The 24,116-nt window shown below is 45.1% G+C and overlaps 1 protein-coding gene across 1 annotated transcript in view; it reads right to left on the bottom strand.

The window, feature by feature from the left end:
- Window positions 1-24,116, bottom strand: part of LOC148509155 (all-trans-retinol 13,14-reductase-like) — a 74,972-nt gene that overhangs the window by 5,798 nt on the left and 45,058 nt on the right. Inside the window, exons 8-10 of the mRNA XM_088443565.1 lie at window positions 19,858-19,967; window positions 4,611-4,777; window positions 587-746 (exon numbers count right to left, since the gene is read on the bottom strand). Coding sequence (XP_088299691.1) covers window positions 587-746; window positions 4,611-4,777; window positions 19,858-19,967 — 437 coding nt within the window. The remainder of the gene's footprint in view (window positions 1-586; window positions 747-4,610; window positions 4,778-19,857; window positions 19,968-24,116) is intronic.

Genomic DNA, 24,116 nt, shown 5'->3' with positions numbered 1-24,116 from the left:
CTGCCCTCCTATCATACACACCCATTACTCTACTGCACTCCTGTGTCATGCACCCCCATTACTCCCCTGTCCTCCTGCATCATATGCACCCATTACTCTACTGTCTCACACACCCATTACTCCCATGCCCTCCTTTCTCATACACACACATTACTCCCCTGCCCTTCTATCTCATATGTACCCATTACTCCCCTGCCATCCTGTGTCATACGCACCCATTTCTCTCCTATCTCATAAACACCCATTAATCTACTGCCCTGCTATCATCCACACCCATTACTCTACTGCCCTCCTATCTCATACACACCCATTACTCTACTGCCCTCCTGTCTCACACACCCATTACTCCCATGCCCTCCTGTCTCATACACACCCGGTACTCCCCTGCCCTCCTATCTCATACGTACCCATTTCTCCCCTGCCATCCTGTGTCATACGCACTCATTACTCTCCTGTCTCATACACACCTATTACTTCAGTTTCCTCCTGTAAGATATGCACACTCTAAATTGTTAATTAAAAATTAATATTCTGTCATGATCCATATGCATTCATTAAATTTTTACAAGCTTGACCTTTCTCTCACCTGTCAAGTATAACCCAGGGACTGCAGTCTGTGACCTCATCTTGCTGATAATCTCACACTGGTATCTGCTGCAGTTCTGTTCAGCTCCATACATGGATCCTTTTGGTGCCCGTAGGTAATACTCATTACTCACTGGCGTGGCAGCTTCCATGTATTCAATCTATGTTTGTGAAAGTGCAAATACTCATTGACCACATAACATTGTGTATAGTGCTGTGTATAGTGCTGTATGGATGTGCATATTATTGTGCATCAGCAGGTAATGCCTCTGACCAAAAGGCAGCCCTAGCACACAAACCACACCAGCCCACATTTAGGCATATGCTTAAAGCTATATATACCAAAATGCCACTTGGACTGCAAATTAAAGGTCAACACCAGCACAATATCTTACAGGCCAGGCTGGAAAGAATATTCCAGTTATTAATGTGGAAAAACAGTATTTTTTATTTCAAGAAAAGGTGGCAACATGTACTGGCTGCAGTCCAATGCTGTCAAATGCAGGGCTGTGATTTTGTCTGAGGCTAAGGGACCCAATTTATCAAAAGTGTGGAGGCCCAGAACACCCAACATGTTTATTCACACGCACAGCCTCCAACAAGGGACAGAGGGCCTGATTCAAACATGTGCGTTAATTCAATGTTGACGCACATCTCCGATGTCTTAAGAATTGCTCATGCTCAGAAGCCGCACTGCACGTGTGCAGATCTGGCTCTGCAATGTTGTTTGCAGTGCCCCAAAAGCCGCAGCATAATTGATATGTTGCTGGCCTTAGGGGGTGGCATTCAAGAAAACAGGGGCATGTCAGTCTCGTTTTCTTGACGTCCCAAAGCCAGTGGTTTCACTGGTCCCAGCTGTATGATTTCACCAGACATCCTGAATACCCTGGTGGTTACTGAGATATCCGATGTTCACGCTGCTGATCAGAGAAGCCAGCAGTGGGTGTCTTTTTACATAAGACGTGTCCTGCAGCTTTTGCATCATTTTGCACAGCTACCAGCATACAAAGACGCATTGGCTGTGTGAATAGCGTCCATCACTGAACCAGCCTATCGGGAATCTGCGTGTGCGCAGGACCCATTTTGCGAGTGTGTGGAATGGGTCCTGCTAAGACGCCTGCAAGCTCTTGAATGCCTCTGCCTGATTGACAGAGGCATTTAAGGGGCGGTGCGGGTTGTGGGGGCAGCCGTTTGCCAGGAGTGGCCAGCCCAGGGACTACGTGGACATACGCAGCCTGCTGGGCTGGCAAGCCGGCCAGCCTGTGTAAGCTGAAGCTTTATTGCATTACTGCAAGGATCGCAATTGCAAAGCTGCTTTATATAAAATCACTTGAAATTTACTTAGGGTCTGGGTAAACAAATCCAAGTCTTCCATACAGTATTTACAAATACTAATGACACATTTAGAGAATGTAGTTTTGGAGACCAATTTCAATTATAAGCAGACAGGCATTATATGATAGATACGCTTAGGTAATAGGCGTTTATTATACACTATTACATAGAAGACCTTGAAATTGTTTACAATAAATGAGCATTGCGTGCATGGAAATAAGTGCATAAAGTAACAGGTGTGCAGAGTCATATGTAGAATATCTTTGCTGTTCGCCTCCCCCAATTTGTACGCTAGGTTTTTCTAAGCATCAGCATTTCAGTGTATTCTTGCACAAGCCTATACGTAGTGCAAATGATACAGCTGGAAACAGGACTACAGGTATATGCTGTACACTTCCGTAGTACAGTAGTTTGCACACTGGACTTTGGCTTTGTGAGGCCTCTTCAGTCACAAGGGGAAATGCAGCTGAAATACATAGCATATGACCCCGCATTGACTGTAATTGCGTACACTCAGGGCCTGATTCAGACCCGGTCGCAAGCACTGAGCGCTCGCAACCTGGTCGATGGTGGCCCACAGTTCATGCGCACGACGGAGCACTGGCGACGGGCACTCCGTCGCTCCAGGTCTCGCACCAAAGGGGTCGAGCTGTCGATGTTGAGTGACAGCTCACCCCTTTAGGTGGGCGGGCCGGGGGGGGAGTGGCTGCCCAAACGGAGACGTTCCCATGAGAACACCTGCCGTTTGGGGGCGGCCCCACTGACATCACAAGTGATGTCAGTGGAGAGCTTCCGGCTCTGTTAGAGCTGAAAGCTCTCTGGGGCTTGCGATGAACAAGACCCTACCACAAGGGTCTCGTTGCAAGCCCGATGGTCACAATGGTCTTGACCATCGCGACCATCATCATGGCCACTCGCTATAGCTGTTATCCAAAAAAAAAAAGGCCCGGCCCTGATTCAGAGCGAGCGACTCTGAATCAGGCCCTCAGTTCTGGAGCACGCTCAGTGTGAAAATACGCAAGATGACCCTGCAAAAAGGCGTCGGACCCAGGGTGTTTGCAGTTTCTGTATACTCCTATATAATAAGATAGTGCTTTTCCATGTCGATTTAAAAGTTCAGTGTAACTGGTGTGGGTTTTTTTTTTTAAATAAACAGTGCACCAACACATTGTAAAAATCAGTCAAACATTGGCTTATATACTGTAAACCACACTAGAATAATTGACAGCTGGAATCTGATTGGTTGGTATGAGATGCATAATATTGGAGTATAAAGCACCATTTTTAAGAGATGGGTAAAATGACTAAGAATTGTGTTTGACTTCTAAACCAAATTGGTGGACATCACCAGAATGTTTTAAGCTCAAAATCTCAAATTTACTAAGCATCGTGTTGGATTGTCTATTTTGATTCGATGGCGATACTCATCAGTTTCTGCTGTGTGTGATGATATCAGTTGATTTTCAGTGTTTACAATAGACTCTGCTGACAAATAGAAGTATGAATCTGATTAGTCAGCAGCAAATTCAGAGCACTGTACAGCTCAGTATGACCTGTGCAGGCTTTTGTGTGTAAAGTTGTAATAAATTATTCTGACTCAGCTAATCAGTGGACGGTTTCTATGACAGTGTCCGCTAATTGGCTGAGAGTTTCCAGCTCCTAGCCAAACAACGCTTCCTCCTAGACTCCTATGACAGTGACCCATGTGGGAACTGTCATTTCAGGAAGCGCTGTACACGAGTCCGTGGGATCGAGTCACAGCGTATTTTTTGTTTTACCAAGATCTGTGAACTACTACCAAGCACATCCAAGGAGTAGGTAAGTATGAAGCGTGATCCTTATTTTTAATAAAGGGTTAACACATTCAGCTTGCGTGTCCTGTCATTTTTTAAATATTTTCTTTACAGTAGGAGTACGGATGCCAGCAGGACCAGAATGTCAGGGCATACCACTGTAAAGAACAATATTATTTTCTATATTTTATATAATTACAGCTGCATTCAACACCACAAGGGATGTGGGATAGAGCCCCAGGCTTTCAGTCCAGGCCTGGTTAATCTTCGCGAGGGAGACCCCCATTTTATTTTTGGGGTCCCGAAGACTCCAGCCCTGGGATCACCAATTTGGTTCTGGTTTTACATTAGGACAGGAGGACTCCATGTTGTGTGTCTGCCTGCTATAGTGTAAGCTGCCCACTAGGTTCAGCCTGGCTGGTCACTGGAAAATAGGGGGGACCCCACATCGGTCCCCCCCCTGGGGCTTGTTATGCTTTTTTTGGGGGGGGAAGGGGACAACCCTTTGGTTACACCATCATACGACAAAGTCTGCACAGATCATACTAATATGTGCAACGTTACAGACAAACCTGCCACTCACAGGTAGATCTATTGGTTTCTTCTATTTTGATGTGATTTTGGTAGGATTTGGACAACACGGTTCTTAGTAAATACGTGATTTCTATTCTCTAGTTTATGTAAACCATACAATGTTTGACCCCGATTGTCTGAAGAAGGCTATTGCCGTCTAAAGTCATGTTTGAAATATGATTTCAATGCAAGTTTGTCTTTAGTAAATCTCTGATTTGCTTAATTGGGGAGATATCACAGAAAAAGTCCAATTCGACCAAACACGATTCTTAGTAAATTTACCCCCCAGTGTTCATGTTTACTTGCTCATATTTGTGCTCATACTTTGCCTTCAAGTTGTGGAAATTTCTGTATGGCTCTTTCAACCATACATTCCGCCAATTTCATCTTGATGCTGTGGTATTCCTCACCGCGGTGCCGTGGCTTCTGCCCTCTCCACTGGCAGAACCAGTCATAAGGAGCCATTGTCAGCAGAGTCATACAGGAGTTGCCTATAGAATAGTTAATACGGAAATAAATAAAATAAAAAATGTATTATTCATAGTGCAAATTAAATGTTTTATGGATAGAATAAGGTTATTAGAGAACAGTCACTCATATTGCTGAGACATTTATTATTCTGTCACTCCTGCTTATCTGCTGTAATTTCCTCCCTTAAGTATCCTTTGTACTTATTCTGGAATCGATATATGAGCATTATAAATTCACAAAGTCCACAAAGCAGAATAATCAATATTTAGATATAGAAGCTGTCACATGTGTGGAGTGTCCTTCAAGTTATGATACCCATAGATGATCAGATACATTGATGTATGTGAACTTGTGTTTTTCTTGCTGACCTTCACTATGGTTACATCAGTTCCAATACCTACCGCTGGATTTCTTAAATATTAGACATGGCAATCAATAGATCAGGACCAGATTTAAATATTTTGTACCACTAGGCGACTTGCCTGTCTCTGTCACCACCCACCCATACTTTCATAGGTCTCCATAAATGAATTCTTCACTAGGGATGGTTTTTATCGATGGTGTAATCAGTGATAGTCAATGTCATGAACCATCGTTGTTGGCCCATCGATGGTTTGCACCCACTGTTGGCCATCCCTGCCACGGGGCATGGTGGGACTGCGGGGCAATCAGGTTCTGGGGTAGGGGATAACAATGCAGTGCAGTGGGACTTAATTATATGGGATGAGGCAAAGCTTTGTGTCCTCTGCATCAGAGAAAAAAAATATATTGCTGTCAGGTACTAGACCATTGTCGGCAAAACTGTCACCCATCCGTGGCAATGTGTGGCAATGGCCATCCCTATTACTGCCATAAAACTGATGCAAAGTAAACATGTGGTAAGGATCAATACATAACATAAAACAACAAAAAACAGTAATGTGCAAAGTGTACAGAGTGCTGTACTTGATACTCTTAGGTACAATCTGGGCTTGCACTGGATAATCTAGATGGAAACCAATGAGACAGACATACATACATACATTGCGACAAAGTCACTGGTATAGTGCTGGAAGGTCACTATATTTCCCCTAGGTTCCTTACCTATGTGTTCTAAAATAAAACAGGAAAATGTCTGTGTTGATGTTATCAACTTTGTGGGTTTTTTGACAAAGCTGGAAAAGGGTTCCTGGGGTTTATGAATTGAGGGAGAGGGCGGGCTCCATTCATTAGGACCAGACCGGCTTTTGGGGTTTTTGGCCTCACAGGAGACTAATTAGGGCTTGCAGCTGTGTATGTGTGTTTTAAGGCTGTCAGGCTGATCATTCGGGAGACACTGCCTGGGGAAAGGAGAGTCTTTCGTGTCTCCGTGAGAGAAACAGGTTGATGAAACCAGGTGAACTATGCCTGGTGAAAACTTCTTGTACTTTGTTTTATTAGTGAGCTAGGATCACTTCTGTGTTTAGTTAGTGCCAGACGGCAAGGTGTTTATTCTGTTTATTATGTTTTGCTGCATAATAAAACTGGCTGAAGCCAGTTGCACCAGACCAGCGGACGTTGAGTGATTTCTCAGCTGCTGCGCAGTGCCATCTACTCCAGGAGATGGTATCGGTTCCCCAACCCGGTTACAATATAAAAAAATATATATATATATATATATATATATATATAAATAATTTGCTTAGTCCCTTTATCCAGAACACTTTTTGAATTTTAATATATTAAAGACTAATTAAGATATTAATGTGATTTCAAATCAGCAACAAAATACAAAATTTGGAATAAAACTCTTTATAAAATTTGATAAAAATATGATAAAAAAAAAAAATCGACAAAAGCCATAATAAATGCTTTGGTATAGCTTTTGTCAAGAAAACAGTGACCCAGGGGAAGCGGGATAGGGTTGACCGCCGCCGGCTGTTGTTCTCACGCACTACTGGTGGTCTGTGCTCTCACGTGGCCCTAGCCTGTTTACGTTCTGCCCAGTTCGGCTATTGATTGGCCGTGTGACGTAGCTATCACATAATGAGGGAGGACTCGCAGGCCGCACAACAGATGAGGCTGCTTCCGTAGGGGGCGCTCTTCCCTCACCTACTTTCCCAAACAAGTAGATTCCAGTATCACAATTCCCAGCCAATCAGCACCGGGTTTGCGACTCGAAAGCAACGCCTCTTTTCTCTGCTTTCCACGAGAGCTGCCGGATGCCGCTGATTGGTGGGAGGCTGGGAGACGGTGAGCCGGAGTAACAGTGTATTATCATTTGCATCTTTAAGGGCTCAGCTTGCAATACTTCGTGGAAATGGTCCATTTTGCTTCAGAGTCCATGGCCAAATATATCAACATGTCGAATCCAGGCTTGCAACTCCCATCCAATCAGTGCCGGGTTTGCGCCTCAAATGTTACTGTAAAAACGATGATGGTCAAATACAGACCACTATGTTCTATTAAAAAAAACTGATAGAAACACGCTTGTACTAGCAGTCATCATCATCCACAAATAGTGAGGAAGTGATGACAGCCAAAACATGGTCTATTGTATCATCAGGCAAACAGTTACCTGCTCTATATGGATCCACCATATTACCTTCTTTTAAGAGAGGATGTAACATCAGAGACATACTAGTGCACAATGATATCAGGCTACAATCTAATAAACCCACACATTTTTTGACATGTAAACCTGGTAATTACAGGTGTGTAGGTTACACTACATGCAGTTTTTAGAGATTGGTAACACTTTTGTATATCCAAGGTCAGAGAAAATATTCCACATCAGATATCTGTAGATATATTGTTTATTACATCAGATCCCCCTGCGGCTTGTTATATATCGGAAAATCGACACACCAAATTAAAGAAAGTATGGCAATGCATCGGCTAAGTATACGGGGCGACCCTTGAGGGCAAAAATTGTTACCAACCAGTTGCACGCTATTTCTGGGACTTCCATTATAACCTATCCACAATCAGGTATAAGATCATTGACTGGGTCCCACCCAGCATCAGAGGTGGCTATAGAGATCATATCCTGCTGCATAAAGAAGGAAAATGGATCTATAATCTGCAAATGGTCCATCCATTGGGACTCAATGAGAATTTATCATTTCCGTGTTTCCTGTGAGCTATAGTAGCTCAATGATTGATAGGTATAAATTAGGCAGGCTAAATAGTTAGCTTTTGTTTATTGGTTGAAGAAATAGTCACTGTCAGTACTTGATACATCACTTTGGTTAGATCATGTATTCTTCCAGATATGTATTTATATTTACAGGTATAGGATATAGAACGTTTTTGTTTATTATTGGCAGATTTGCCATATATTGCAATGTATTGGTCCTCTAGGTTGTATGCTCCTCTATATGAGTACATCGTAGATAATACATCCACTTTGCCAGTTTTTCTGTTTTTAAGACTTTATGAATGTGGATTTATAGATCTAACTCTAGATGTTTTAGTAGTTAGGTCTAGATAATTGTCTACAAGAATATGCTATCTCTGCTTTAGGACTCTAGCCAGATGTGTGTTCTGACATCAGAACATGTGATTTAAGAGACCTTTTTCCCAGTGCGTCTGTTTATTTGTTTGTTATGTTGTCATGGTGTTGGCACCATGGTGATTTTGACAGCGCCCCCCAGCGCTGTCCGTACCGGCCGGTGCATCTCAGTCTGATGACATCATCGGTGTGAGCGGCAGCGTTCGTGGGCCGGAAGGTGATGGAAATGGGGTGTTTCAAACTGGTATTTATTCGGTTTTATCTTTGTATATTGTGTATGTTTGATAAAAGCGCTTCTTTGCTGAAACGTTGACTATTTACACCGGCTTGGTCAGCTGTTCTCTCTATAATTTATCAGTCTGGGAGTGCCATCCATACGTATGTGTGTGTGTCATTGTCCTGCTGCAGAATAAATTTGGAACCAATCAGACGCCTCCCTGATGGTATTGCATGATGGTTAAGTACATGCCTGTATTTCTCAGCATTGAGGAAACCATTAATCCGGGCCAAATCCCCAACTCAATTTGCTGAAATGCAGCCCCAAGCTTCCAAGGAACCTCCACCATGCTTCACTGTTACCTGCAGACACTCATTGTACAGCTCTTCAGCCCAACTAGGAAACACTGCTGAAGTAGAGAGACAAGTAAGGTGTTTACCTGGAGCCACAGCTCCAAGGGATAAAGAGCGCATGCTGAGAATTGTGAAGGGAGCAAGAAAAGATGGAGAGGTGGATGTCATTGTCCACCTAGGGACAAATGACCTGGCCAATGCTGAAGTCATGGCAGTAAAAGATGAATTCAGGAAGTTAGGGACTGCTCTAAATCAGGTGGCAACCACTGTAACTTTTTCAGAAGTATTGCCAGTACCCAGAGTGGGAGATAGAAATCATTGCATCAGAAACTTCAATGTTTGGTTACAGAAGTGGTGTTATGAGGAGGGATTTGTATTGACAGTTCATAGCCACGCCATCTGGCAAGATAGAAGCTTATACAAATAAGATGGCCTGCACCCATCTTCAAAAGGAACTAGAATACTGAGTGAACAGTTTGAAAGTTTCACCAAGAACTATTTAAACTAGAAGAGAGGGACAGTGAACCAAACAAGAAAAAATAAATCTGCTCCTCCAACCAAGAGGTATTATTTCTGCTGGCAATTGGAACAGGAAGCATATCCACAGCAACAGAAGATAATTCAGAACAAAACCAACTAAACATAGGCAGAGAGATGAACATACATAGAAATAAACAAACAAATAAAAGTCTAAGGGCCTGATTCAGAGCCGCTCGTAAGCGGCCGCTCGTTCGCTCCGAGCGATGTTTGCCCAACTGCGCATGCGTACGGATCGTTATACGCATGCGCGAACCAGTCAGTGCGGTCAAAATTCATGTGCTCGCAAAATAGCGAATGCCTGATAATTTGAGTGACAGGAGGAGGCGTATGTGGGTGGTAACAGGGGAAGGTGCTTGAAAACGGGGAGTGGAGATCCGAACGCAGGCGTGCTTAAAGGTCAAAACGGGCGTTTTATGGGTGTGCATAATTAAAACAGCAGCGTCATTGACCACGTCACTGGGTTCTTTTAAAGCCAGAACTGCTCGCAAGATTGTGGTAGCAAAAACCAACCACAAGAATAGCGAGCAGTTCATACGCTGGTCGATGTACTCGATTAATCTAATAAATAGCGGACATGACGTAGGATGCGAGCAGCCAGGGGGCGTATTTATCCAAAAAACGACCGCAAGTTTTGTTCGCTCGTTCAGACCTAGAGGCGTGAATAGACCGCAAAGAGCGAACGGTTCATTTGAATAGCCACCCCTATTTTCTGGACGAGCGAGCGCTAATTGCGTCCGGCTCTGAATCAGGCCCTAAGAGCAATGTGTGCAAATGCTAGGAGCTTAGGAAATAAAATCCCCAAACTAATTGCAATAATGACAAGGGATGATCTGGATATTGTGGCTATTACGGAGTCATGGTGCAATGAAAATCATGACTGGGACATAGCTATACCAGGATATATTTTATTTAGGAAGGACAGAATGGGAAGAATAGGAGGAGGAGGAGTAGCAATGTATGTCAAGGAAAGCATAAATACTACATTAATACATAGTATTGAAGAAAGAAGGAAGAGGAACTGGACAATAAACTATTGCAGGACATAACTAAAATGGCATTAAAAGGAAAGGTTATAAAATAGGATTTTGGTACTTACCGATAAATCCCTTTCTCCGATTCCACAGGGGACACTGGAGCCGCAGTACAATGGGGTATAGGAGTGTGTTAACCGGGAGCTGGCACCTTTAAATAAAAAACTACTGGTAGCTAGCTCCTCCCCCTCTATACCCCCCCCCAGGTTAGTCTAAAAACAACTGTGCCTGAGGGGAGCTGGAAAGTAAGGAGAAGGAGACAGAAAAGCTACATTAATCACATATACATAAGAAAACAACATATACATGAAAACAAGAACAGGTCAGTCAGACAACACTAAACGCAGCGTCTGAACCTGTAAAACAGTAACAATGCAGGTAGAACAGCGTAGGGAGGGTGTCCAGTGTCCCCTGTGGAATCGGAGAAAGGGATTTATCGGTAAGTACCAAAATCCTATTTTCTCCTTCATCCATCAGGGGACACTGGAGCCTCAGTACAATGGGGACGTCCCAGAGCTTACATCCCGGGTGGGAGAGCGCTGAGAGCCCTGCAACACCGCACGACCAAACTCCGAAGCGGAGGCCGCAAAAGTATCAAAACGATAGAATCGTAGGAAGGTATGCGTGCCGGACCAAGTGGCTGCTCTACAAAGCTGGTTTAAGGAAACCCCGCGAGCAGCAGCCCATGAAGGACCTGCCGAGCGTGTAGAATGCGCCGTAATAGGACCCGGTGGTTGTTTGGAAGCCACCACGTATGCTTGCCTAATAGTGAAGCGAATCCATCTAGAAATGGTCTGTTTGGAGGCCGGCCAACCTGGACGGGCCACATCAAACCGAATGAACAAAGCATCTGATTTACGGAGGGAGGCAGTCCTGTCAACGTAAATCTGGAGTGCTCTGACTACATCCAGGGATCTTGAATTGGAAGAGTCATCCTTAAACACCGGAACCATGATAGGCTGGTTTATATGAAAAGCTGTCACCACTTTTGGAAGAAAAGCCCTTTGAGTACACAGCTCCGCCCTATCTTCATGGAAAATAAGATAAGGAGGGCGGCAGGATAAAGCACTGAGTTCTGACACACGCCTTGCCGAAGTGAGTACCAAAAGCAGAACCACCTTCCAGGTTAAGTACTTTATCTCCACTCTCTGTAATGGCTCAAAGGTATCAGACTGGAGGAAGGCCAACACCAAATTCAAATCCCATGGTGCCATGGGAGGCACAAAAGGAGGTTGAATCCTCACAACTCCTTGGAGAAAAGTCTGTATATCCGGGAGCAAAGCCAATTTTCTCTGAAAGAAAATGGACAACACGGATACCTGTACCTTTAATGAACCAAGACGAAGGACTGCTGTGAGACCAGCCTGAAGAAAAAGAAGGAGACGTGATACCTTAAAGACTGACGGAGGAGAATTACGTCTCTCACACCAAGCCACATATGTCTTCCATATGCGGTAGTAATGTTGAGAAGTGACTTCTTTCCTAGCCCGAATCATTGTGGGAATCACACTAGACGGAATACCCTTTTTTCTGAGGACGGCCCTTTCAGTAGCCAGGCTGTCAAACGAAGCCGCCTTAAGTCACGATAAACAAATGAAGAAGGAGGTCGTCCTCAAGAGGCAGTGGCCACGGCTCGCCTATTAACAGATTCTGTATCTGGGAGTACCACGCTCGTCTGGGCCAATCTGGTGCTATCAGAAGCACCTTGATCCCTTCTCGCTTGATTCTTTGAAGCAGACGCGTAATGAGTGGAAACGGAGGGAATAGGTAGACGTAATGAAACTTCCACGGAGCCGTCAGTGTGTCCACTGCAGCTGCTCGTGAGTCCCTTGTTCTGGAGTAGTAAACTGGTAGTTGGTGGTTTAACCTTGACGCCATAAGGTCGGCTTGAGGATAGCCCACCTCAGAGTTAGTTGCTGGAACACCTGAGGATTGAGTGACCATTCCCCTGGATGAACATCCTGCCGACTGAAGTAGTCTGCCTCCCAGTTTTCTTCTCCTGGGATGAAGATCGCAGAAATCGCTACTGCAAATTCCTCTGCCCAAAGCAGAATCCTTGTTACCTCCCTCATGGCGGCTCTGCTTTTTGTGCCACCCTGCCTGTTTATATACGCCACTGCAGTGGCATTGTCCGACTAGACTCTGATTGCCTGCCCCTCCAGCAGCGGATGCGCCAGCTGGAGAGCATAAAATGCTGCTCTCAACTCTAGGATATTTATGGGCAATCTGGCTTCCTGCTGCGTCCAGTGCCCCTGAAAATGCTTTCCCAGAGTCACTGCTCCCCAGCCCCTCAGGGTTGCATCCGTGGTGAGGAGGGTCCAATCCCACTCCGCAAACCTTTTCCCCGCCAGCAGGTGGGGAAGGTTCAGCCACCAAATGGGAGATGTTCGAGTCTGAGGCGCCAGGAGAACTCTCTGATGGAGAAAGAGGTGGGATCCTGACCACTGGGAGAGGAGAACCAGTTGAAAAGGCCGGGCGTGAAATCTTGCATACTGAATCACCTCGAAAGCCGCTACCATCTTCCCAAGAAGGCAGATACAGAGATGTACAGACACTCGGTGATGTTTTAAGACCAGGCGCACCATATGCTGAATGGAGGCAGCCTTGTCTTGAGGCAGGAAAACTCTTTGCTGCACTGTGTCCAGTATCATTCCCAGGAATAGTAAACGCTGTGTAGGGATCAGGGAGGACTTTTTGAAATTTAGTATCCAACCGTGTTGCAGGAGGATGCTCTGAGTTAAGCGAATGTCCCTTAACAGCCGAGCTTCCGAAGAGGCCTTTATCAATAGATAGTCTAAGTATGGAACAATGATGACTCCCTGACCATGCAGTAGGGCCATCATTGCCGTCATAACTTTTGTGAATACTCTTGGGGCTGACGAAAGTCAGAAAGGTACGGCATGGAATTGAAAATGTGACTCTAGGACAGTAAAACGAAGAAAGGCCTGATGGGGGGGCCAGATTGGGATGTGGAGATAAGCGTCCTTTATGTCTAAGGACACCAGAAACTCGTTCCTGTTGAGACCAGCTATAACGGATTGGAGAGATTCCATCTTGAATTTGAAAACTCGAAGATGAGTGTTTAAATCCTTGAGATTGAGTATGGGCCTCATGGAGCCGTCCGGCTTGGGCACCACAAACAGGCTGGAATAAAACCCTTGACCTCTCTGGTGGGTCGGAACATTCACTATTGCCTGAGACAATAGAATTTTTTGTATTGTCTCCTGAATTTCCCCTCGTTTTTCTGCAACCAGAGGTAAACCGGTTCTGAAAAAACGAGAAGGAGGTTGTACCCTGAAGTCCAATTTCAGGCGGTGAATAATGATGTCCCTGACCCAGGCATCCTGGCAAGACTGGATCCAAATGTAATTGAAGCATAAAAGGCGCGCCCCAACCCTGGGATCCCCCAAATGAGAAGGAATGGCGTCATGCAGCAGGCTTGGCAGCTGCCTTGTCCTGCTGAGTGTTGGAGGCGGCTGATGCTGAAGCTCTACCTCGGCCTCTGGAACCTCTTGAGAAGGCTGGACCTCCTCTGGAACGCCCTCTAAATCTTCCAGAGGCACGAAAGGATCAAAAGGAGGGACCTGTCAAAGGTCTTCTAGTAGGAGGAGGAGCTGCAGATGGTAGGTAAGTGGATTTCCCACCTGTAGCTTGTGAGATCCACTTATCTAACTCCGATCTGAAAAGTACCTCCCCAGTAAAGGGAAGGGCCTCTACCGCTCTCTTGAACTCTGCATCTGCCTGCCATTGATGCAGCCACAGAGCCCTTCTAGCAGATATAGCTAATGCTGAAGATCTGGCGGATAGATTACAAATGTCCTTAGACGCTTCCCCGAGGAAAGCAGCCGACTCTGCAATCTGTTCGGCTGACTGAATTAAGTCGTCAGTTTGCGTACCTGTCTTAATCCCCTCAGCCAGCTGCAATGGCCTTATTTACCCAGCAACTAACTAGTGCTGGATGCATCAAAACCCCTGCAACTGTATACAAGGATTTCAATGTGTGTTCCATCTTCCTATCCGAGGTTTCCTTTAGGGAAACTGCGCCAGGCACCGGAAGCACCGTTTTCTTAGAAAGACGGGCTACTGACGGGTCCACTGCTGGAGGAGTTTCACATAATCTCCTACTGCCAGGTGGAAAAGGGTAATAAAACAAATATTTCTTAGAAATTTTAAATTTTTTGTCTGGGTGTTTCCATGCGGAAGAAAGAATCTCATCCAGCTCTTCTGATGCTGGAAAGGTAACAGACTGTTTAAATCTTTTACCGAACATAGATGGTTTTTCAGTAACCTCTAAATCCTCTACATGCAACACCTGGCGTACTGCTGAAATTAAAACATCCACGCCCTGAGATGCAGGTTCGGGGTCCTCAGGAATGTAAATTTCCTCTTCCTGAACCTCGCCCTCTTCAGTGTCCTGCAACTCCTCATCTGACTCATCCCAGTGCAAGGGATTATGAATCAATCTCCTATTAAGGACCTGAGCAGGAGAAGAAGAAGCAGGTGGGGCTTGGGACATTGCTTTTGTAAGTCCCTCAACAGATCTGGCCAGAGACAGCTGTTGTTTGTCTCAGCCTCTCCCTGTCCTTACGAGCTGCTTTCAGCTCTGATGACAGATTTGATATAACTGCAGTCAATTGATCAGACCACCTAGGCTGGACTACAAGATCAGTATCTTGAGGTAAAAACACACATTTATCACACAGTAAGGAAGTATTAGACTTTCCCTGTGTGAATTTTTCACCACAAGCCTTACATGAAAAAGACTTTTATGTAGCTTTAGACCCCTTGGTAGACATGTCTCTAGTACAGACACCACACCCACACACACAGAGAAAAGGACAGTAATGCAATAACAGATTATACAATCACACTACACAGAGACCCTGCTGAAAGGGGCACAGAGGGAGATAAACTATGATCTTTGCAGCGCTAACAGAATAGTGCTGATAACAAGAATAAAAATGCAAGTGCTGATACACAGAGTACTAGCCTGACTCCTGACACAGCTCTCTCTCCACCCTGTAGTGCGTGTAAAATGGCCACCAGTGTCCTTCTGGAAGCACTGAGGCTGCTGGGAGGCAGGAGCAGAAGGAAAACTTAGGCTCCACCCCCCCCGCTATGGCGTTCTCAGCGCTAGCGGAGCGCACTGTGAATACCCACCTAAATACTTGTCCTGGCTCCTCTGCTAACCAGGGAGCCAGGGAACACTAACCTTATCCCTGCCTGTGCTGCCGGCGGCGGGCATATGCTACTGGGTCCCACGACGTGCACTGCATGCAGCGCGTCTTTGGGTACCCAAGAGACTGAGGTCTCTGTAGCAGGAGACCTCAGCGCAAACCGCATGCAGCAGCGGTGAGGATCTCTCCGGCAGCTCCCTCGGCGCATACAGGCAGGGGCAGTAGGCTGCCTGTCTGTCCTCATGCTGATAGAGATCATATTTTCAGAGCCCTAAGGAGGCTTACGTCCAGCTCCCGGGGCACATTTTTTAGACTGACCTGGGGGGTATAGAGGTGGAGGAGCTAGCTACCAGTAGTTTTTTATTTAAAGGTGCCAGCTCCCGGTTAACACACTCCGATACCCAATTGTACTGAGGCTCCAGTGTCCCCTGGTGGATGAAGGAGAAATTATAATCATGGGAGATTTTAATCTACCCGATGTAAACTGGGAGGTGTCTGTGGCAAATTGCAGTAGAAGTAGGGACATCCTGAATTCATTGTAGGGAACCTCCCTCCAGCAATTGGTGAGGGAGCCCTCTCGGAAAGACACAATATTAGACTAAATACATACAAATGGAGACAGAATATCTGATGTAAAAGTGGGTGAAAACCTGGGATCCAGATGGGATACATCCAAGGATACTAAAAGAGCTTAAAGGGGTGCTGGTAATACCGTTAACAGAATTATTCAACCAGTCACTAGCTACTGGAATGATTCCAGAGGACTGGAAAAGAGCAAATGTTGTCCCACTGCACAAAAGTGGAAGCAAGGAAGAGGCAAGCAATTACCGACCAGTGAGCCTTACATCAGTAGTAGGGAAATTGATGGAAACACTCTTAAAAGAAAGAGTCATAGATTATCTCAAATACAGCAATTTGCAGGACCCCAAACAGCATGGATTTATTTGGGGGGATATCATGTCAACAAATCTTATTGACTTTTTTGACTGGGTGATTAAGGAAATAGATAAAGGGGGGGCCATAGATATAGCTTATCTAGTAAGGCTTTTGACACTGTTCCATATCGCAGACTGTTAAATAAACTGGAAAGCATGGGATTGGATACAAAGATAGTTGAATGGATAAGATCATGGCTGCAGGATAGAAAATGGAGTTGTAGTAAATGGAGTGCAGTCTCAAGAGGGAAATGTTACCAGTGGAGTACCTCAGGGATCTGTACTTGGACCAGTGGTTGTTAATATCTTTATTGTGACATTGCAAATGGTATTGAAGGGAAACTATGCCTTTTTGCAGATGACACAAAGGTATGCAACAGGGTAGACACAACAGGAGGGGTAAAACAAATGATTGATGATCTAGGTAGACTAGAGGAATGGTCAAGAACGGGGCAACTACAGTTTAATGCCAAAAAATACAAGATCATGCACTTGGGTCTCAATAATAAGCTGACATAAAGGTAAGCAAACATTGTAACAAAGCAATGGGGAAGGCAAGTCAGATGCTCGGTTGCATAGGGAGAGGAATCAGTAGCAGAAAGAAGTGATAATACCACTGTATAGGTCATTAGTACATCCTCATCTCGAATACTATGTTGAGTTCTGGAGGCCATATCTCCAGAAGGATATTAATACATTAGAGACTGTACAAGGAAGGGCAACTAAAATGGTGCCAGGTCTACACCACAAAATGTACCAGGAAAGACTAAAAGATCTTAATATGTATAGTTTGGAGCAGAGAAGGGAAAGGGGGGACATGATAGAAACGTTAAAATATATAAAGGGTTTTAACAAGGTAAAGGAAGGAGACATTCTTCAAAGAATGAGAAGTATTAGAACAAGAGGACATGTTCTGAAACTGGAGGGTGGTAGGTTCAGGGGAAATTTGAGGAAAAATTACTTCACAGAAAGGGTAGTGGACAAGTGGAATAGCCTCCCATCAGAGGTGGTAGAGGCTAAGATAGTAGAGCAATATATCCATGCATGGGATAGACATTAGGATAAGAAGAAGAAGTAAGGATCACTAAGGGTTCAGGTAACAATATGTTTAAAAATGGGGCAGACTAGATGGGCCAAGTGGTTCTTATCTGCCGTCAAATTCTATGTTTCTATGCAGCCAAGATCATTGAGAGCTATCTTCAGCGTAAAGAAGAACAAGGAGTCCTGGAAGTGATGATATGGGCCCCACAGAACCCTGATCAACATCATCGAGTCTGTCTGGGATTAAATGAAGAAACAGAAGGAAATGAGCAAGCCTACATCCACAGAAGATCTGTGGTTAGTTCTCCAAGATGTTTGGAAACTCCCTGCCAAGTTCCTTCAAAAACTGTGTGCAAGGGTTTGTTTTATTATATCTCTAATAAAACAAAGCCCAAGTCTAAATTCATCCTATACCCTGACTTATGCCTTCCCAAAAATCCCCCATAGACTACAGCAGAAAAGTGGTCCTAACTGAAAGTGGCAGAAAAAGCTGACAGTTGGAAATGTAGATTACTCCTAATTACTCATTTGGAAACTTGTTTGCCCTGAAATTTGGTATGCAGCACCGAACGACAGTTCTACCTGTCCATGCCAAATTTCAACTCGGTACATCAAATAGCTTTTGAGGTATAGACCCTTAAACACCATGCTCCCCTCCCAGGAATTCTCTATGGGAGAATTCAGTTTATTCAATTCAGCCTCAATATAAGGGCACGACTGTGCCCTTATAATATATATTACTGTTGTATAGTAAATATTTATAAACAAACCAGCAGACATAGGGGCCTATTCATCATCGAAGGTCGTATGGCCTCCGATGATTTATTATTAAACTCGCAGCGGGGGGTAGATTACACCGAAGCAATTTATCATTCCATAGCTGTGTTACTTACCACCTCCCCATCGGCACGAATGATAGGAGGGCTGCTTGCTGTCCATTGCTGTTCCATATCAGTGAATATTTCTAATATTGCCAGCATGGATATCACTGGGCAGCCTAAATATTACCAGTATTGCAATAACTAGGCAACCTGAATATTACCAACTTGGCAACCTCTTAGCACCTTAAATATTACCAGTGCAACCGCTGTACAGTTTATAGGGGATGCAGTCGGGATGGCGACGGTCTAAATGCCGACCGTCGGCATCCCGACTGTTTAATCCCGGCAAGTGTCTAATGACCGGCATCGAAATCCCGATGCCTGTCATCAGACCAACGTCGGGAGCCCGACATCCGGTTTACAGATCGAAGGTAAGCCGGGCGGACAGCCGCGAGGGCGGGGTAGGGATAGGATAGGGCTCCGGGGGGGGACGACTTAGGGTTAGGCACCCCTAGGAGGTTAGGGTAGGGCTAGGGGAAGGGGGGGTTAGGGTTAGGCACCCCTGGGGGGAGTTTAGGGTTAGGCACCCCGAGGGGAGGTTAGGGTTAGGCACCCCCCCGGGAGACTTAGTGTTAGGCTGCGAGGAAAGGGGGGGTTAGGTTTAGGCACTTAGAGGAGGGTTAGGGTTAGAAACATGGGGGGGGGGTTATGGTTAGGCACCCCTAAGGGAGGGTTAGGGTTACGGGGGGAGGCTAGATTAGTGAATAGAAAAAAATACTTCCCTGTCGGGGTCTCACTGCCGGGCTTCCACTATCAGGATTTGAACCGCCAGCCATGCGGCATGGCCGGCGGTATATCATACTGATCCCGTTTATAGTGCATGTTTTCATCCTTATATAATAGGGTCAGACATTTTGTTAGTAGCAACAATGAAAATGCAGCATATTAGTTCACCAAGAACCAATGCAAAGTTGGCAATTCAAATAAAAGCAATGGCCACAAGTTGCTGGAGTCGAGACAGTTTCCCCAGCATCTGGTGGCCAGAGACAGCTCAGATTTTAAATCGCAGCCCATAGAGGTGCTGTGCGTTTGTGCACGTCAATGAAAACTGAATCACCCTTCAAGCATTATACCTTATTTTATGATGTGAAGTTTCTCTCTCAGCCATTATTTAGATTACCATGGTCCTTTTTATTTATATACTATGTATTTCCTTCTACATCTTTTACATTTAATACATTGTATTAAATGTTTTGCGACTAGCTACTGTACTTCTGTATTGTCACTGGTTACTATGTATCAATGATCTGCATTCTTATGACTAGTTCAAGCCTATCAACTGCTTCCTAAACTGCTTTCATGTACAATTTAACTTCCTAAACTGCTTTCATGTACAATTTAATCAGTTGATACTTTGAGGAGAGGCATTTGAAATGCACTGAAAACTATGAAATTCCTCATATATGTGTATAGAACTTTATATAATATGTATTTTTCATCTGGTGATCATTACCTGGGTGTCTCTGACTGTAAGTGGGATCCTTAGCAGATGGGAAAGTGATAAACATTAGTGGTAGGTTCTCACATACTTCCTCCCATGCTGAAGAGAAGTATTTCTCCATCCTGTATAAGAGACAACAAAGTACTGTAAACAGGAAAGCCTTAACTAGCTCACCTACAGCCTGATTCAGAGGTGCATGCAATTTGCATGTAATGCCGATATTCACGTAGTTGATCGATTATTTACAACTGCGCATGTGCAAAAAATTCTGAAAACCCCTACGGGGCGTACGTTATACAGAGCGTACTCACAAAGATGCTGCATCAGATAAGGGACATGCACTAACCCATGGAGAGTGATAAAGTGAACAGTGCTGTCCCTGCTGTGGTGATAGGGCAACAACAGCTGTCAACAGGGCTGCCATCAGAAATTGTGTGGCCCTGTACTGACAAAATAGACAGGGGCCACCCAGGGGGGGATGGGGCAAAGGTGGGTGGAGCTACACTGGGGGGTTGGACACCAATTGTTGCGTAAACCAGTTTAAAAATTCTCAGTATTTGGGCTGTGGTCAGAGGAGTAGCGTGGAACCATGACACCAGGAGAAAGTGCATGTCATAGCGCCCCCCCACCCTGTACTGAACTGTGCCAGTGGGGTATGGCCAATCTGCGGGGGAATACTGAAGTGAAGAGAATAAGAGCTAACAGTGACAGTATCATGCTGGAGTATGGAGGCCCCGCTGGGGGAATAGAATGCTTTGGTGATACACTATCTGACATTAAGGAGTAGCTCCTTTGGCACTGCTTTATTTATGTATAGCACCTAGGATCTGACTTTTATCTCCTTTGAATCATTGTTATTAGTCAATAGAGGAGATTGTATTATATTTTCTGATCATTTAACTTAAACTGACAGAATACATGTGCTAGAGTGAGATTCCACAGGGTGCACTGCTTATTACTGCAATTACAGCCCCGAGCAGCTATCACTGGAGTGGGGACACCTATAGGAAGCTTCATTCTTAGCTATTCTCCCACTTTGCAAATTTACATTGCACCTATATCAATGTGAGTATTACTAATCATGTTCTGTCTACCACCATTATTATTATTTCAGGTCTCCTAATATTTTTTAAAAGACCTTTCAAATAACACTGTGTGGTCAGGCCTAGGAATATCTCAATACTTTGAATTGAAGTTTAGGATTTTACCACAGATGTGTAACTATTAAGTCCATTGAAGCACAATGATTGAATAAATGAATGAATGAGGAGAGGAGGGAGGGGATCAAAGAGGAGATTGGAGAGGAAAGTGCTGATAAGAGAGGGGAGGTGTCAGAGGCCAATACAAAAGAAGAGGGGAAGGCCAAAGCCAAAAAGAGAGGGCCAGTGCCAGAAGCCAATAAAAAAAGGAGAGGAGAGGGGTGGTCATGGAAGCTAATAAGAAAAGGAGAGGAGAGGGGTGGTGACAGAAGCCAATAAGAAAGGAGTGGACAGGGCTAAAGAGCCGATCACAGGGTAGAGAAGGGAGGGAATTAGAGAGGCGAGAAGTGGATGTAATCAATCTGACAGGAAAGGGGAGGTGACATAGCCAAAACCACATATAATACATAAATAAAAATCCAGATCCACATAAAATACACTGAAAAAGTCAGATCCATATAAAATACACTGGAAACGCCAAGTCCACATAAAATACTTTGAAATAGCCGGATCCACCTACAATACATTGAAACAGCCAGACCCACATATAAAACCAGAAGGGAAGTGCAGGACAGAGAGAGCTGCACCTATTGGGAGCACAGGAATGGCTAGACATGGTTAGGGGGGGTGGCACACAGGACAGGGAAGGGTGTCTGGACTAGGGTACACAGGGCTGGGTAGGCTGTCTGGACTGAGGGGGGGACAGGGAAAGCTGGCTGGATTACGGGGGGAGGCACAGGGCATGGAAGGCTGGCTATACTAGGGGGGGGGGGAAGGGCAGGCTGGCTGGACTGGGGGGGAAACGGAAGGCTGGCTGACTGGGGGGGGACAGGACAAATTGAGGAACTATGTAGTACCTGGTTTAACATTTTTACTTTCTTCAGCTAGTGCAGCCAGCCAGGTGGAAACAGCACCAATGGCTCACTCACTGGCCTTGCCCCTCCTCCTGCCTTCCCAGTCACTTCTATCTAGCATAAACCCAGCGTTGAATGCATTTGAAATATGGCGCCTGCTGCGAACTCTGGATGGGTTGCGGCTGGCGCCATATTTGATATGCTGGCGGTGGCCAGCATAGCGCTCTATCTATTCTCTCTGGCTGCTGGTGGAGCCACCCAGGCCCACCTCTCTCTCTGCTCCCTCCGGGCCCGGTACTCTAGGCCCAGCGGTCCCCCTACTGATGGCGGCCCTGGCTGTCAATATCTGCAGCTGTCAGAACGGTCAGTGCCACTGACCGTTCATACATTGCCCAGCACATCAGTGCTGCTATCTTGTAGCAGCGGATCCCACCAGACCCCACAATAATACATGGGGGAGAAGCTGTGTCAGCGCACAGAACGTGTGCTGACACCACTCCTCCCCAATATCGCCCCTTCATGCATCTCCCCCGGTGTTTGGAAAATTACAATTAGGAGCTGATTGGTTGATACTTTATCACTCTCCAAAGCTTAGTGCATTAGAAATGGGGCAGTAAAATGATGGGTGTTCTTGGGATGTGGTTAGAAGTGAACGCAAAAAAAAGTCTGTCTCATAGGTGTGTTATGTGAGTGTCAGTGAAATCAGCTGCATTTCCAAACGCACAGCCACTTCTTAAAGAATCACCGGTGGTGTTACAGCATGCAGAGAAGCAGAAAGTGGGCATGTCACTCCTTGCAAAGTCCGATACATGCTTGTACTCCAGGAGCAGGCTGATACTAGCATCTGCACATTATAGCAGCCACAACTCCGGCAACAGAAGCAAGAACTGATGAAGTAGCCTCCACCTCTAAATCATTCCCTTAATGGGCATAGTAACCAATCAGATTCTAGCTATTGTTTATCTAGTACATTTTATAAAATTATATCTAGAAGTCGATTGGTCGCTACATGCCACTTCTCCAACTGTCCTTTATTGAAGGTTTGATAAATCTCCCTCAAAATTAGAAAGCAATAGTAGACCTTAGTTGTAGGAAGATCATAGCTGATCCTTTTAATTGTAAATCAAAATGTTCAAACACAGCCTGTAAAATGTAAGTTAGAAGCTGATTGGTTGATACTTTATCATTCACACTTTTATCTTCCTCCAAGCTTTGATTAATACTCCCCCTAGTTTGTCTGTCATATATGTATATTCAGCTTCCACTGTCATACCAGGGGTAAATTTACTAAGCTTCGAGTTTGGGGCAATTTACTAAAGACAAACTCGAGTGAGTTTGGAAGTCTCTTTTTTCACTGTTAATACTCATGTGAGATTGCAAACTCGAAAAAACTCACCATCAGCCAAATTAGGAAGTACTTTACATGAAAAAGATGGAACTCGCAAATTTACTAAGAATCGAGTTTTCAATCTTGTGTGAGATTGTAGCAAACTCACTGTGAAATAGAAGTTTTAAATACTCATCTCCTGAGCTGTGAGTTTGGCAGAAACATACACAGATCAGTGTGATTTGTGTATGTTTCTCCCTGCATACCTAATATAAAGTGTTTGTTTTAAAAAAGATGACATAGGGTCCCCCCCTAAAGCATAACCAGCCCCGGACTTGCCAGCCAGTCCGGGTTCCTAAAATTATGGGGAACAAACTGAATAGGGTTCCACTGTAATTTAAGAACCAGCACCAGGCAGCAGGGCCAGACCTGGTTTTAAATATAGGGAGAAAAAAAATGGCGTGAGGTTCCCCATATATTTAAAACCAGTTCCAGACCCTTTCTAGCAGGGGACCAATGCCACAGCCAGGGAAGCCCTTTCACCGGGCCCCCCAGCCTCAGCATAAATAAAATCACAGACACCGCTCCCGGTAAGAGCTGTCCTTTGCGATAGAGGGACTTCCGGGTTTATGACCCAGAAGTCCCTCTGGCATCCTTCTACGGAAATGGTATGAAATACCGGAAGCCCGAACGCTGAAAATCCTGACAGGGGTGGTAAGTATACTATCCCTACCCTCTCTCCCCCCCTAACCCTCCCTTTTTGGTGCCAAACCCTAACCTCCCCCCTAGTGCCTAACCTCTCCCTGATGGTGCCAAACCTACCCCCCCCCTTACATCACCCTAAACCTATCCCTCCGGGGGGTGCCTAACCCTAACCCCCCCTGGAGGTGC

The sequence above is a fragment of the Taudactylus pleione genome, unplaced genomic scaffold (assembly GCF_031769625.1).
Source record: "Taudactylus pleione unplaced genomic scaffold, aTauple2 ptg000331l, whole genome shotgun sequence".
NCBI classification, from domain to species: Eukaryota; Metazoa; Chordata; class Amphibia; order Anura; family Myobatrachidae; genus Taudactylus; species Taudactylus pleione.
The sequence above is the reverse complement of the archived record's forward strand: the minus strand, read 5'-3'. Positions and strand labels throughout refer to the sequence as shown.